Genomic DNA, 16,543 nt, shown 5'->3' on the forward strand with positions numbered 1-16,543 from the left:
ATTGCACCCTCATATTCGGAGTTTTTTTACGAGGGGCTAATAACTTGGCTCCTCCTCCAGAGCATAGGTTCCCCTCCTGGGACCTGAACAAGGTCTTGAATGCCCTGACTAGGGTTCCCTTCAAACCTCTCAGGGAAGTGTCACTAAAGTTGTTATCTCTAAAGGTCATTTTTCTCGTGGCCATTACGTCGGCCAGAAGAGTTTCTGAGCTGGCTGCCTTGTCTGTATGTAAGGAGTTATGCATTTTTCAGAAAGATTTGGTAGTTTTGAAATTAGATCCGACCTTTTTACCTAAGGTAAATTCACTTTTTCATAGGAGTCAGGAGGTGGTGCTGTCTTCCTTCTGCCCTAAGCCATCTCATCCTAAAGGGCACACCCTGGATGTACGTAGGGCACTTAGGATATACATCAACTGTACAAGTTCCTTTCATAAGACTGATTCTTTATTTGTGTCTTTTAATCATTCTATGGGTTCTAAGGTCTCTGAAGCCTCCTCAAGTCAGTGGATTAGGGCCGTCATCGCCCTAGCCTATGAATCTCTGCACTTGTCAGTTCCTCTGGGGATTATGGCTCATTCAGCAAGGAGCGCCAGTACCTCGGCTGCGTTCTCAGCTCGGGCACCCTTAGAGGAAATTTGCAAGGTGGCAATGTGAGCTTTGGTGCCACCTTTTGTGAAACATCATAAAATTCCATCTTTCCATGCAGCACAGGCTGCGGTGGGGAGAACGGTGTTGCAACAGGTGGTTTAACCATCTGCTCCCCTCCCTGTTTGTTTGCTTGGGTATGTCCCATCACATTAGGATGACCTCCCTATACCATAGAAAAAGAAACATTGGTAGACTTACCATGAAAGGTTCTTTTTCATGGTATAGGGAGGTCATCCAGCCTGCCCGCAGATGAGGGGGTCTAGTTTCATTATTTTCAGGGAGGCGGGGCGACTCCCAGGGTTGAGTTTATCTATTCTTCTTCCACTGTTGTTATTACTGTATGGTTGTCCTCTTGGGGTTAGTTCTGTCTTCCTTCTCAGTTTTCTCTATACTCTACAGTCCCAGAACTGGGGATTGAGTGACAGATGCCTGACTAGTTAAGCAGTGCCTGGATTTTGATTGGTCCTTTCTGGAGCATGCATAGACTGACAACCCATCACATTAGGATGACCTCCCTATACCCTGAAAAAGAACCCTTCATGGTAAGTCTACCAATGTCTCTTTTGCCAATCAAGGCATGTTTAATCACACTTGACACTTCGATCGCTGGTGTCAACGTTCGTGGTGCTTCCCGTGTGCTTTTTCAGTCATCGTTACACCAGCCCTGTAAAGTAGACCCATCCCTGTGTTGCAACTTGCAAATGGTGGAAGATGTAGGAGCTGAGACTGGGGGTAGCTTGCCTCAATCGACTTACCACGTTTGTGGCTGAGGTGAGATTTTGAATGAGGGCTTCCTAGTCACGCCTTTAGCCTCTGTGACCCCATTAGCTCTCAAAGAAACACAGCGTTGGCTCGAGATCACGACTTGGGGAGGGGAGAACTGGTCTTGCAATAGCAAGCATGGATTTCCCCCCCTGCTAAGCATGGTCTGCCCTGGTTTGCATTTGAATGGGTGACTACTTGTGAGCACTGTCTGTTGTAAAATAATCCCATTGGGGATGGGGCTGCAGCTCTCGGGTAGAGCATCTGCTTGGCATGCAGAAGGACCTGGGTTCAATCCCTGGCAGCATCTCCGGGTAGGGCTGGGAAAGACCCCTGCCTGGAACTCCAGAGAACTGCTGCCAGTCAGTATAGGCAATACTGAGCTAGATGGACCATTGGTCTGACTCAGCAGAAGGCAGCCTCCTATGTACCCATGACCTCTGTGCTCCTGAGGCAGGGTGCCAAATGTTGGGCCCCTTGTCTGCACCCTTCCCCCCCACCACCCTTTTAACAGCAGGGTTCAGAAGGGCATCTCGCCATACTGCTGGCGCCCGAGTAATCTGCTACTTGAGGCGACCGCCTCGCCTCCTGGAAGGGCTGCCTCTGGAGATATGTCTCTCATCTGGCTGGATGTGTTGGAAGACAGGATGGCAAGTTAAATGGCTCATTGGTCTGATTTCCCCCAAGGCAGTTTTTCTATTCTTGCCAGCTTCACAAAATCTCCAGCTCAGTTTGTGTGTTCATGTTAATTTCACGATGGAACCCACAGGGCAAACGAGCTTCTGGGCTTCAAAACCGATTTTTAAGAGCCACTGGCTGGCTCAGGAACAGACGTCTCCCATGGTAAGCATTGCCGGAGTTCACGATATGTCTGCAGGAAAGGAGTCTGCCTCTGAGCATGTGCAGCGTACCCTTGCCTCAACACTGAATCATGATATTTGTTGTTTATAACATTTTTATCCCACTCTTCTTCCCAAGAACTCAGTGGCTCTTCTCTTTGTTGTATCCTCACAACAACCCTGTGAGTTAGGCCCAAGAGATAGTGACTGGCCCCCTGGGAATTTGAACCCAGGTCCTCCTGGTGTTTGTTTAACCACTGAACAATGCTTGCTCTGAATAGCCAGCCCCTCCGCCGCCACACACCGCCCCCCCCCCCCGGCTTCTGGATCATAGGACTGGGCTTCTGGGACAAAGGACTTGACTAACCATCAGACCTGAATCCTGGCGCTTCTGTGGTTACAGAATTAACACATTAATGCACAAGTGTTGATGTTCCTATTCTTCTGTAAGCAGCTTCATGGCAGTATGTGCTTTGATGTTCTCCCGGCTTTCATGTGGTACTGGTGACAACCTAGTCAAGTGCGCTAATGCCCAAGCGCCGCGCTTCAGTGCTCGGGAGAAAGCGGCCATTTGGCTTGCAAATAGGCCTGCCTTTGCTTAAAATCCCTTGACAGCGTGAGAATGTCAACTCGCATGCATATGTCTAGAAACACAAGCATGTATGTTCGATAGCGAGCGCTTGCTTGCACGGTCTGTGTGCGCACCAATACCAAGTGCATGCCCTGGAACCGCACGCGTGTGTGTGTGTGTGTGTGTGTGTGGGCTGTAGTGCCTCTCGGTTGGCCTGGGAGACAGCTGGCTCTCTCACACACATTCCCGCATGCTTCCTCTGCCCGGCGCCGTCCCTGAGCATGCTGGCAGAAGGTTGGGCCGGCTATAGCTGTGTTGTGCTGGGTGCCCTAACACGATGTGGCAGTGAGCATCTGGATGCCTGGCGCTGGCAGGGGCTTCCTGCCGGCGCTCTGACCCGGGCCAAGGGGGAGAGGATTTTCCAGAGCACGGGCTAGGCCAGGCCAGGCCAAGTCAGGTCACCGTTCCTCCAGAGAACCAAGGTCTCAGACCGTTTCGGAGCGTTTCACTTCATCTCTCCCTGCTCCCCAGTGCAATGCCAGTAACGCCCACTCGGGCCACAGCTTGCTGGTCTCCCTCATGGACTGCCCTCTTGCTTCTTGAATAATATGGGAGAGGGGAGGTTTCAAGGTCCCTTCCCCTGGCAGTGAGGGGACCTGTAAAGAGCTTGGCATGGTGGGGTATTTTGCTTTAAGGAGAGACCCTTCTAGACCTATTCAGACATTATGTCGTACGTGTGTCCAGATATCTGTACACGGGCACATATTTGTGTGTGTAGGTGTGCATTCATTTAAAACTATCTTTCCTTTTCTGGAAATAATGGGTCGAGGGCATTCCTTCCAAAAGATGAAGCACTGGGAGGCATGTCGGACATTCTCCCCCACCTCCGCCTCCCCATAGCTGAGCTACAGAGCCAAATAGTGAAGGGGCAGGTGGCAAAGCAGGGCGGAGAGGATGCTGGGAGGCAAACTGAGGGTATGCGAGATAAAGGAATGCCATGAAGTGTGGGTGGCAATGAGCCATTCAGGCAGGGAGGGTGGAATGGGAGAGCAGGTGGGGTAGAAGTTCACTAGGTGGTGGTGGGAGAAAGGAAAACATCATTAAAAAATTTCCAGTCATTGGGTGCCTGAAGATTGCTAGGTGCTGTACTAAAAATTAGCTCTAGCTAAGAGAAAGCAGTCTAGCTGGGCTGTGGGGGCCGCTCCCATTGAGGAAATGCTAATAAAGAACTCAAAAATCATTATTAATGATTCAAAGCAACCCTGGAGGAAAAAAAATCCATTGCGGGTGGTATAATGGAGGAGGCAAAGGCCGCTTATTTGGGGAGAGGCGGGGCAGAATGTTTGCTAGAGGCCTTGCTTCTTTCCCTCTGAGCCCAAAGCAGTAGTATATTTACCAGCTTCCTGAAATGTTTGCAGGTGGGAGCGGAGGTAGTGGAAAGAAGTGGGGAGAGTTACTTGGAGGGGGGGGAGTGATTGGCATGAGGGGAGTGATTTTGCTCTGCGTGTAGAGAAGGGCAGGCAGAGGGTCAAGGGAGGGAGAGGGAGAGAGAAGGCTCACCCCTGGGGAAATAGGGCTCTTGGGCAGCGGGCTGTGGGTGTCGGGGAGGAAATGTGCTCTCACTCAGCCCTGGTTACTTGTTATTCTGGGCAGGAACTAACGCTGGTGACTCCAGCAGGGATGCAGCAATGGCAGCAGAGGAGGCTGCAGCAGCAGCATTTGTGGCGAGCCCCGAGAACCTGGAGTTCCTCCCCCCCACACCCCATGACACAATATTCTGCTGGAGGACAGGGGAGCATCCTGGTCATCCCTGGACTGGCATAACCTGTCACAGAAATAAATGGGGAAGGAGAAAGGGAGACAATGTTGCAGGATCTCTCACACACCCACTGTGATGTCCTCAAAGCTTTCAGCTTACGCACACTAACACACACACAGAGTTTGGCCCCTAAAGGGACTCCTTTTGCAGGGTATTCACAGCTGAGGAGACCTTCCCACACATGATTCTCCAAGACGAGGGGCGTAGCTAGGGGAGAGGGGGCCCATGTTCGTCCCTCTCCCTGGTGGCCCCTCGGAGTAAGGGAAATAATAAAGAAAATAATAATAGAAAATAATAAAGAAAAATATAGGGAGGGGAGGCCCTGGGGCCCCCTCAGGAGCTGGGGGCCCCGGGTGTTTGAATCTATCTGCTCAATTATAGCTACACCCCTAAGACATTCAAAAGCACTGAGGCAGGGACTTGTAGTACTCCTTAATCCATGTGCTCTCAAACTTGGGTCTCCAGATGTGGACTAGAAATCCCATCATCCTTCAGCTGTTATGGCTACAGCTCCATGATGGGAGTTGTAGTCCAGCCTCTGGGGACTCCAGTTTAAGAGCCCCTGGATTATCCACCCTCCAGGCCCTGTCCAACCCTTGCCCAGCATCTTACAGTTCTTACTGCTAGTTTCTCCCTCACGTTTCTTTTTAGATTATGAGCCTTTTGGGGACAGCCAGCCATCTTATTCTTTTTTCTATGTAAACCACTTTGAGAACTTTTTTTGGTTGAAAAGCAGGATATAAATATCCTTAATAATGATTTAGATATTTATTGATTCATTCAATTTATATACCACCCTTCCTAAAGTGGCTAACGGTGGTTTATATTAAAATTTTAAAAAACACATAATAAAAGTATTTAATTTTTTTTTAAAAACAACATTTAAACCTGATTAAAACTCATTAAAATTAAAATTAAAACTAGAGATCATTAAGAGCCAAGATAAGGTTCTTTAAGGTTCTCCTAAAGGCCTCCAGGGAAGATAATCCTTTTATCTCCATGGGGAGCGTGTTCCACAACCCAGGGGCAACAACTGAGAAGACATGATCCCAGGTCGCCCACCAGATGAACTGGTGGCACCCAAAGACGGACCCCTGCAGATGATCTGAATGAGCAGTGGGGATCTTGTAGAGAAAGGCACTCTTTCAGGTAATTCAGACCTAAGTAGGGATCTGCACGAACCGGTTCGGTGGTCCTTTTACAGACTGTCGAACCGGTTCAGAGGTCTGGTGTTCAGAGTGGTTCGGTGAGTGGTGGTGGGATGTTTACCAGGGCTACAAGGAGGTACACAGCAGCCCCACAACAGTGCCGGTGGGAGAAGCGTGGCGGGGGGAGGGATGGGTACCCTCCCTGCTCCTAAAAGGTAACCCCCCTCCTGCTGCTGAACCACTCCGAACGGCAGTTTGTGCACATCCCTAGACCTAAACCCTTAGGGCTTTAAAGGTAATAACCAGCACTTTGTACTTTGCCCGGAAACATATTGGCAGCCAGTGCAACTGTTTAAGAACAGACATAATGTGGTCTCTCCGGGATACCCTAGAGACCAATCTGGCTGCCGCATTTTGGACTAATTGAAGTTTACAAGCTATGTGCAACGGCAGCTCTATATAGAGCGCATTGCAGTAGTACAACCTGGAGGATACCAGCTGGGGTACCACTGTTTTGGGGTTATTCTTTTGAAGGAACGGGCAGAGTTGTCGAATCGCACCTGGTCAAAACCTCATTTCTACCTCATTTCCCACCCAGAGCAGTCTAGAGTCTCTCCTCTTCCCTAGCCTAGTCCAGGGTTTCTTAACCTTGGCCCCCCAGATGTTGTTGGACTACAACTCCCATCATCCCCAGACATGGCCTTTGTGGCTGAGGATGATGGGAATTGTAGTCCAACATCTGGGTGCCCAAGGTTAAGAAACCCTGGCCTAGTCCATTAGATCCCACACCTGGCTTAGAGACTCCAAGAGTTGTGGTTCTTCGCTACTACCACCATTGTTTTAAATGTCTAAATAACAATTCTTTCCCAAGAATCTCAGCTCATCTTTTGATGAGATGGAGAGCCAGTGTGATGAAGGGGTCAGTCAGAGTGCTGGACTAGGGCTGTTCAAATCCACATTCACCCATGAAACTCCTTGTGTAGTGTGACTCTGGGTCAAGTCACTTATCTCTCAGCCTAACCTACCTCACAGGGTTGTTGTGGGGATAAATATAACCATGGACATTGCTTGGGGTTCCTGGGAGGAAGAGTGGGATATAAATGCATAAATAAGACCAGTCCTAGACTTCTGGTTCCAGTAGTTTCCCCCCAGAGAACCCAGAGTCCTGGTTTCCAGCTGCCTCTGCCCCTTTAATGGTTTTATTATTTGTTTGTTTGTTTGTTTGTTCAATTTTTAGACCGCCCTTACAAAATAGCTCAGGGCAGTTCACAAACATCAAAGACCCTTTAAAACAATTTAAGAGCACTGGAAGGCCAGGCCAAACAGGTAGGTCTTTAGGGCTCTCCTAAATTCCAATAAAGAATTCAAATTACGAATGTCTGCAGGGAGCGCATTCCACAGCACTCCTGGCCACAGCCTCCACCTGAGATACCAGAGTGAGGCCTGGATCCAGGAGTACCCCCAAGCTGCGTACCTGCTCCTTCCGGGGGAGTGTAACCCCATCCAGCACAGATCCCTTCCCTCTTCCTGGGAGTCAAGGTGTTCTGGCTTCTTGCCAGACTGTAGGGCTAAGAAGTGGGCTGAAAGGTGGTGAGAAGCAGGTTTTAGGTTTGCAAAAAACGATGGCGAAGAGAGGAGTGATGGGAGGGGAGGACAAGTCCATATCTAACCAGGCTTTGTATCTGTGCAGCTGCCCGCATAACAGCAGAGGGTGGTAAACCGCAGCAGTGCAATTCCCTGGCAAGCAATTTCATCAAGGATTTCGCAAACAAAACCACCCCCCTCCCACCATGAAGAAGCCCCCCAGGGTCCGTTGTGAATCTGACTTCCCCTCCCGGCATTGCAAAGCCCACTAGAGCCAGTGACCCTCCTTGGCAGCCATACTTTCAACTATTGTTCCCTCAAGCATCCAGCAGAGGGCGCTACTGCCCTCACCCTGCCACCCGCACTTTGCAACGCATGGACCCAGCAGTGCCCCGGATGGCAGATTTGGTGCCCTGCTTCCAGCTGGTTGCTGCTGCTGCTCCTCCTCCTCCTCACGTGTGGACTCGGATCACCAGGGACTTGGCATTGGCATTCTGCTTCCCTACTGCCTGGCACTGACCTGGACCAGTTGGCATCCTGGATCCAGCAATACAGAAGCAACCTGACAGCCATACCCTGAACCAATTGCTGACCAGGTAAGAATGGTTTTGGCGGGTGGGGAATCCCAACATTAATTTTAAAAAGTGTAGTTTCTAGTCCTTATCACTGGAAGTAAAGGTTCCCGGGCTTCTTTTAGTGAGAGCCCCTCAAATCTAGATTTGCCTACTTATTTGTATAATCAAAGCTAGGTCAACTGTTTGCTTTTTGTGCCCATGGGTGTTTCCCACCCATACATGTGTCTTCCTTGAAGCTGTTTGGCCAGATCACCTAAAAACTCCATACTTTTAAAAACATACACAGATAACTGCGCTGTGGGGCTCTGAAATGCCAAAAAGGTCACCCAGTCCTCACAATTAGAGCTGTCTGGATCCCTTGGTAGATAATCCAGGAGGGAGTCCCAAGTACCTACAGGCCTAACAGGGGACGGCCCTTCCATGCTGTAAGGTGAGGCCTTCACCTCAGGTGTGGCTGCAGTGCAAAGAGGGTCTCAGGGAGTGGCATGTGCTGGATCCCCACCACCGTGGGCACCACCCAGCTGACCACTGTCACTGCTCTTCTTCACCAGCTGGGGCACACTTTTCATTTCCCCCTCCTCACCCTACTTGGATGCACCTTTTTTTCCTCCCCACCCTTGAGCTAGGAACGCCCTGCTGCCACTGCCTGGCGTGGTGGCATAGTCAGAGAGTACTTGAGTATCCCATTTTGTTCTTCACCTCAGGCAGCAAAAGGTTTTAGACTGCCCCTGAAGCCTAGATCTATAGGGCGGAGTTTCACTCGTGATCTAGCAACAGACAGCATGTGACCCTGGAATATGGGGCACTTCACCTGACAGCTCAGTCAGTCAAGATTTGTACACATACAAGTGTGGGAGAAAGGCAGGGAGGTCAGTGAATGTGTTTCTCTTAGCAACTGCCCATTCTTTCCCAGGAGGGCCTCGTGCATTGTATTTTGGCAACTGTGTTGGGTTTCTCCCTGGTGGCCTGCCTGAGGAGTGCCCTTCAAATATAATTTATCAGCTGCCGTGAGCTCCTTCAGGAAATGCCCCTTCCCAAAAGATTTATTGTGGCATCAACTTTTGAGGCCCGAAGCCCATTTCATCATAATAAATCTGAGTGTCTTTAAGGTCCCACAAGCAGCGGTGGCCCAAGAGATATTCACCCTCTCCCCCTTTTCAAGCTGTAATGATGGAAGGCATGTGAGCTGGTGGTCGCGGTGGGGAGGCAGGGGGCATTTTGTCCTGTGCTGGAGCCTCAGTAATCTGCCCCTTGAGGCAGCCACCGCACCTTGCCTCATGGAAGGACCGCTCCAGAAGTTTCTCCTTTGTTTGTTTTAACAGACTGACACAGCTTTCCCTCTGGAAGCTCTCTCAGGGGGACATAGGCATCCTCTTGGCCGATGCGTGATCCCAAGTCTGCATTTGCCAAGATAACTGGAAATGTGGAGTGGGCGTGGATGGGCTGCAGGAACAGATTGGCAAGTGGGAGGGAAGGGTGCTCAGACCCCACACCTACCAATTCTTGTCCACAAATGCCCCTCCCCGCAGACTGTGTTTCCCTCCCCCCCCAGCCAGGTTCACTTCCTGTCTGAGGAGGGGAGAATTAAAAAGTTCCAAGGGAGCACAGAGTAGAGAATCAGTGGGTGAGGAGTTTCTCTGCCTACCTCTCCTCTGAAAGTGTCCCCTTGCCCTGTATAGTCTCCACATCGAAGTTATTGGAAGCAAGGAGTGGGAAGGTCTTGTTTCTCTTATAAGGTCTTTTTTTACTCTTGGTCTCCTCCCCATGTTCTAGAATGGGACAGTCTGTGTTTGGATTGGTCAAAAACGAGAAGCCCTTCCCATTGGTTCTGCATCTTTATAAATACAGCTGCTTCAGAAGTGTTTTCTCCCTGTGTAAGAAGTTTGTGTTGCCTCTATGGACCTGCCTTACCTTTTGTCGCCTGTCTGCCCTTGCCTGGTGGCTGGCTGGCTTGTCCTTTTCTGCCTGGAATAAATGAAACACGGGCTGACAAGTCTTCAGCCGCGCTTCTGTCAGAGTTACTAGAGGGAAGTTGTCTTTGTGCGATTCTTCCATTCATTCAAGAGTTTACACCCCACACCTCTTTTCTTTTGTGCTCCTGGGTACAAAAGGAGAATAGGGTTTTGTTGGGGGCTGGGGGAGGATGATACATTCTATACTGCAAATTATCTCCTAAGAGGAAGAGAGAAGCATAAAGGTAGCGAATAGGCCAAACTGGCCAGAATGGGCCAAACTGGCATAAATAGACCACTGTGTTCTTCACTCCTTCTTCCTTCCTGCTGAGTGCCTGACCCTTCCCTGATCCCATACAGTATTTGTTGGGTCCTCAGTCCTTTATCCCCTTCTGTTCTAAGGTTGCCAGGCCCTCACCCGGTGATGATATCTACACCTTGGTGCTCCAAAGCATCAAGATGGGAAGCTGCTACAGGGCCTGCTGCCTCCACTGGTCTCCTTGCCCACTCTCATACCACACCTACTTTGGCTTCTTAATTTTGCCCCATGGCTGGGATGGAAAGAAGGGGTGATGGATGGGGATCTCTGTGTTTTTAGCACCAATGCCAAAAGCAAATATTGAGGGTGGCTGAAATCAAAAGGCATACAGTCATCCAGGGTAATCCTTTTGTCTGGGGCAATCCCTTTGAATAATGCAATTTGTGCATGGATACAGGATCTGCTTCTAATATAGGAGTGCCCTATGGAACCACCATCTAGATTCAAAATACGCTCTAGGAGGCTGTGGCTGTGGACAGCACACTGAAGAATAGCTTGTGAGCCTGCACTGCAAACATAGCCTTGGCCCAAAGAAACTTCCTCTTAGTCCACAGGGACTTGTGGCTTTGCATGTTGAAATCTCTCTCCCACCGACCTTTTAGGCACCATGTCGGGAGATTACGACGAAGAACGGAACCGCAGGGCCATGGAGCTGCTTCGGGTGCTGTGTTCCAATACGTGTGCTGCCCAGGAACGCGAGAAGTGTCAGGAGCTGACAGGCCATGTGGGTCCCATCAACACAGGTGAGGAGGAGCCTGGAGGTAGGGGTATAATACGGCCTGCATTTGGAGGAAGGAGCTCCACAGGAGGAGGAGGAACAACGTCCTAGCCTCAGGAATTCCTTACGGTGTGGAAGGCACAAGAGGGCAGCATTGTGGCCAAACTAGGTAAAAAGGTAAAGTTGTGCCGTCGAGTCGGTGTCGACTCCTGGCGACCACAGAGCCATGTGGTTTTCTTTGGTAGGAGGGGTTTGCCATTGCCTCCTCCCATGCAGTGCGAGAAGATGCCTTTCAGCATCTTCCTATATCGCTGCTGCCCAATATAGGTGTTTCCCATAGTCTGGGAAACATACCAGCGGGGATTTGAACCAGCAACCTCTTGCTCCCTAGGCAAGTTACTTCCCCGCCACTCCATTAGGTGGCTTCGGCCAAACTAGGTGGGACAATAAATGTGTCCCAATGGCTTGTTTCTACTCTAAAGTAGCAGCTGCACGGAGCCCCAATCTGGATTGGGACCTGAGAGGTAGGGGATGTTTCACCTTTTACTTCCACATTGTTTTCCTGACAGAAATTGTCCACCATAGCAGCTATTTAACCCTGAACATTTGCAACAATTTAATCTTGAGAGTTAAATAGCAATGTGCAATTTTTGTCAGAGAAACAGAGCAGAAGGAAAATAATCTGTCCCTAGTTGGTGTTTTGGCTCCCAAACCAGTGTACAATGATATAAGCTCCAACTGTGCCTATTATTATTTGTTTATTTATTATTTATTTATTTGCCGCTTTTCAGTGGAATATAGTTATTTTACCCCCAATTTACCAGAGACAGCCCGTATTTTCCTCGATCTATCCCTGGTAAATCACTGTCCCTATTTTGTCCTTATTTTTGTCCCGTGGGGATGCTCTGTTCAGTTCTTCAGGATTCAGCTCCTTCCCCCGAGTCTAGAAATTAAATCTCCAAGCAGGTGGGTGAATGAATCATGTCTCTAATGCACCTGCATGTAAGAAGGTATACAATAGAAAGATGCTGTGCAGTGCACAGTCTACAGCAGGTGGAATCCAGTCTTCAGCAATGTGTAATAGTGGGTGGGCAGCTTGGACGATGATCCTTGGGTTGGTTGTTAGAAGGGCAAGACCTGACAAATCCCAGGTGCCAGGGAGTCATGGTGCCTAGAAATTTAATCATGGCATTCAGACTAGGATATTCAGCAGCAGAGTTAGTTAATAAAATTTTTGTTTGTCCCGGGCATTAATGTTCTTACTCTGTAACTTCTAAAAGGGATAAATAGAAGCTAATTCTCATCTCTTTCAACTTCAGTGTCCATCAATAAGTCTAGAAATTATGTCAAGTGTCCATTTTCTGGCTCCTTCATTTTGGGGCTGGCTCCTAGAGCCAAAGAAAACTTGCCCAGGCCCGTGCAAGCGTATCCCAGTGTTCATCTGTGAAACGGTGGAGGGTACTTATTTATATAAAATATTTATATCCTGCCCCTCCAAGATAATACTGCTCAGGGCAGCTCACAAAGACAATAAAACAATACAAAATTAATATAATTCAGTTAAAAATTAGACACAGTTAAAATCAGATTTACAGATTTAAAACTTTCTGAAACAAAGAATACAAACCAACCCCCCCCCCTTTTAAAGGGTTTTTCAATTGTTTGTTTGTTTATTTATTATTTATTGGATTGTGAACCACCCGGGGACTTTTTTGTATAGGGCATTATACAAATGTACTAAATAAATAAATAAATATTAAGAACTCAGAGGGAAGGAGATGGCAAAGCTCATCTGGCAGAACCTTCCAAAGCCAAGGAGCTTTCCATTCCAAAGCCAAGGGGCCACAACTGAAACGGCCCTGTCTCTAGTCAAACCCACGCATAGGGACAATGTCATCGTGGGTGTCTGTGGCAGCCTCCTCTGATCCCTGTCAGTTGACAGGGATCCCTGTCCAAGTTACAGACTCTTCCTTGAGGTAGGGGCAGAATGAGCTTCAGGTAAACGTGGGGAGATGGTGGACATCAAAATTCTAGACTATCAGTTGATCTTCTGACCTCTGACAGTTGGTGATCAGGTTCCAGGTTCTTCTCTTCAGAGTGAGGGGGCAGAAGGAACTGCATAGGGGCTCAACGTCAGGCTGATGGAAAATATGTCAGCCCACCGAGGTAGCTTCTCCATCAACCTTCCATCATGGTACCTCCCGCTCCATTTTTCCCCTCTAGAAATCTTGGTCAGCCTCCTGTCTGTGATCGTGACCTTCTGTGGGATTGTGCTGTTGGGCGTCTCCCTCTTTGTCTCATGGAAGCTTTGCTGGATCCCCTGGCGGGATAAAGGGTCCGCGTCACAAACCCAACGTAAAGAGCACCCCCTCCATGCTCACCTCCACCACTCACCTTTTGGGGACCTCTTGGCGGAACGGGTGGAACTGGGTCCAGAGATGCCTGAGAGGTCCTACCTCGATATGGATTCTTACCCCGAGGCCAACCTTAAGGTCAGCCAGACCTCTCCCGACCTCCCTGTGGAAGGCCAGACCAGCACCAAGGAGGGCAATCTCCCCAACGCCCACTCCCACCAGCAAGTTGCAAGCTTGGCACCCACCCCTAGGTGAGTGAGATAAGGAAAGGTTGTGGGGTGGGAGGCAAGGATGGAAGATGGATGTATGGGTCGCTGGATGGAAAGTGCAGGAAGAAGTTTTGCAGGAGGAATAGACAGGACCCATGTGCATTGCTCTTTGTATAAGGGGTGTGTGTTGAAGGATGGAAGAATAGAGAATCCATGGGGGCTGATGTGGGTAGAAGTTGTATTATGAAAACTTACCCACTGAAGATGCACAAAAATGTCATAAGTGGGAAGGTGGAATTAAAAAGACAAGCATCCTCTGTGGTGTGCTGGGCAGAGTTTATCTGGGAGACTTGGTGTGTTTTATTCAAACATAAAAATTAACTATGCGCTGTCCCCTTAAGTACAACTCAGCCTCCATACTTTTCCTCCCTCCCCCTCCACTTCCTTGTCCTAGGACAAGGGTTCCCAAGCTTGGGTCCCCAGATGTTGTTGAACTACAACTTTCACCATCCCCAGCCAAAGGGGCCCTTGTCCTTGTCCTAGAAGAACACTGCAGCTGGGGTGTGTCGAGCAGCCCTGTCAGGGAGCTGTGTATAGCCCTGTTATCCATTGTTAGTAGTTTTCATACCTGCTCGAACTGAAAACAAACCGTGTTACTTGATGAATTGGAGATACCATTTTATTTGATAAAAAGTATTTAATCAATTCTTAGTAACTTAGCATTTCTGTGGCACTTTTTTCAGTGTGCAGAGTGCTTCACGTATATTATCTTGATCTCCTCTTTATAAATAAGTATTGCTATCCCCATATAAGTATTATTCCCACATTGCATCTGAAGCTGAGAATGGCTAGGCTGAGGCTGCCTGGTGAGCCCAAGGTAGAGCAAGATTCATAGGATCATAGAGACATAGGAAGCTGCCTTATACCGAGTCAGACCATGGGTCCACCTAGCGCATTATTGCCTACACAGACTGGCAGCAGCTTCTCCAAGGTTGCTAGAGAGGGAACTTGGAATCTTCTGCATGCCCTATCTTGGGAGATGCTAGAGAGGGAACATTCAAATGCAAACTAGAGCAAGACTCTGTTTAGCAAAGGGGACAATTAATGCTTGCTACCACAAGACCAGCTCTCCTCCCAAACAGGGAAGTCTTGATTTATAGCACTGTCCTTTGACCACTCCACTGGCACTCATCTGCTGCCATCTGACTAGTCAAGAACAAACTGACCAGTGCTGTAGGATCAGACCAAACGTCCATCAAATCCAGCATTTGGTCACTGTGGCCAATAATATATACCTCCTGGAAGCTCCGAGAAGGCAATGACCCTCCCCGGTTGTTGCCCTGCTCCCAGCAACTGGTATTCAGAGGTAGACTTGGAATGTGGAACTTCCACATAACCATCATGAGTAATACTGAGCCACAGACACATTCATGGCGGATAAATCTAAAACAACACGGCCATTCATTAGTCCACTCTTGTATAATTTAATACCTTTATTACTGCTTCTTTTTGGTTTTTGTCTCCTTAGGGTTCCCCCCCACTCATTTTTAGGTAGTGGTTGTGTTGATTATTGTTTTTATGGTGGTGGTCAGCCACTTTGAGGGTTTTGCTTTAGAATGGAAAGGTAGGCTAGACCATGTTTTAATTCATAAATGTTGCAGGCTTGCCAAAACTGAAAACGGAGATGATCGTGGTGTCTGATTGTTGTTCTGAGTACAGGACTCCTCAGGTGTGGTGAACTCACACTCGGTGGAGATGTGTGGTTTGCATTCCACTGGCTGTATCCCTTTGCTTTCTGCAGGTACAATACACTGCCCCGCCCTGTGACCCAGCAGTTAAGCAGCCCGGACACCGGGGTCCATGGCGGGGAGGAGAAAGTGGAACAAGTAACCAGCATTGGGCAGATCAAGCCAGAGTTATATAAACAGCGCTCGGGCGAGTCGGACTCCAAGAAAGGGGAGGCCCCGAGCTGTGGGCGGCTGAGCTTCGCCCTGCGCTACGCCTACAGCACAGAGCAGCTAGTGGTGAGGATCCTCCGGGCCTTGGACCTGGCCGCCAAAGACTCCAACGGCTTCTCGGACCCCTATGTGAAAATGTACCTGCTGCCCGACCGTAAGAAGAAGTTCCAGACTAAGGTGCATCGCAAGACGCTGAACCCCATTTTCAACGAGACTTTTAGCTTCAACGTCCCCTTCGCTGAACTGCCCTCGCGCAAGCTGCACTTCAGTGTCTACGATTTTGACCGTTTCTCCCGCCACGACCTCATTGGCCAAGTGGTGTTGGACAACCTGCTGGAGATTGCTGAGCGTGACAGTGACGCCCCCCTTTGGAGGGACATCATAGAAGCTAGTTCGGTGAGTGCTTCCAGCGGAAGCAGGGAACGGGTCTCTGCAAAAAGTGATGCTGTTGAAAAGCACTGAGTCAAGTAAGCACATCCATCCAGCTGCACTAAGCAGCCAGATGATTAAATTCAGCCTAATGGCATTTGCCAGCCTGATTTGTCAGTCAAGGAACCCAGCCTTTCAACTCAGCATTTTTAACCCAGAGCGGTCAAGCCACTCCATCAATTAAAATGGTCAATGGGGCAAGTCAGCTGAGCCACTGCAACTCTCTCAGTAATTCAGAAACTAAGGCTGAGCCAAAATGAGGGATGAGTGCTTTTCACAAACACTTTCACCTCCTATGAAAATTGCCCCACTTTCGCCAGTTTAGGAGGAGCTTGAAAGGGAGCAGCACAGCAGGGCTCCTCTCCTCACTTCATTGTTTTGATTCATGATTGCCCTCACTTCATTCATTCTCAGTGGCATCATCATGTCATAGGCAATCTGAATGACTACAGGGTGATATAAAAATAAATAGTTCTGAAGCAGCCGCTAATCAGGGCTGTGAACAGGTGCAAACCAGGGCTGTGTGGAGGAGCAGTTAGGGAACAATTGGTCTTCAGAAAAGCCCCCTTTTGTGCCCCAAATGTTGCAAAAATTCCATGGAGCCTTATTTAACCCAATAATTCAACCCTTGAACCCAACAACCCAATGGTTTAACTTGA

At 49.0% G+C, this 16,543-nt stretch overlaps 1 protein-coding gene across 6 annotated transcripts in view; it reads left to right on the plus strand.

The window, feature by feature from the left end:
* Positions 1-16,543, plus strand: part of SYT3 (synaptotagmin 3) — a 56,340-nt gene that overhangs the window by 15,520 nt on the left and 24,277 nt on the right. For all 6 annotated transcript variants that reach the window (XR_008310232.1, XM_053264011.1, XM_053264012.1 and 3 more), the window contains exons 2-5: positions 7,477-7,966; positions 10,819-10,959; positions 13,158-13,539; positions 15,299-15,851. Coding sequence is in view for 5 of the 6 variants with exons in the window: in XM_053264011.1 (XP_053119986.1) it covers positions 10,824-10,959; positions 13,158-13,539; positions 15,299-15,851 (1,071 nt within the window). In the remaining variant the exon portion in view is untranslated. The remainder of the gene's footprint in view (positions 1-7,476; positions 7,967-10,818; positions 10,960-13,157; positions 13,540-15,298; positions 15,852-16,543) is intronic.

This window comes from Hemicordylus capensis, chromosome 6 (genome assembly GCF_027244095.1).
Source record: "Hemicordylus capensis ecotype Gifberg chromosome 6, rHemCap1.1.pri, whole genome shotgun sequence".
Classification (NCBI taxonomy): Eukaryota; Metazoa; Chordata; class Lepidosauria; order Squamata; family Cordylidae; genus Hemicordylus; species Hemicordylus capensis.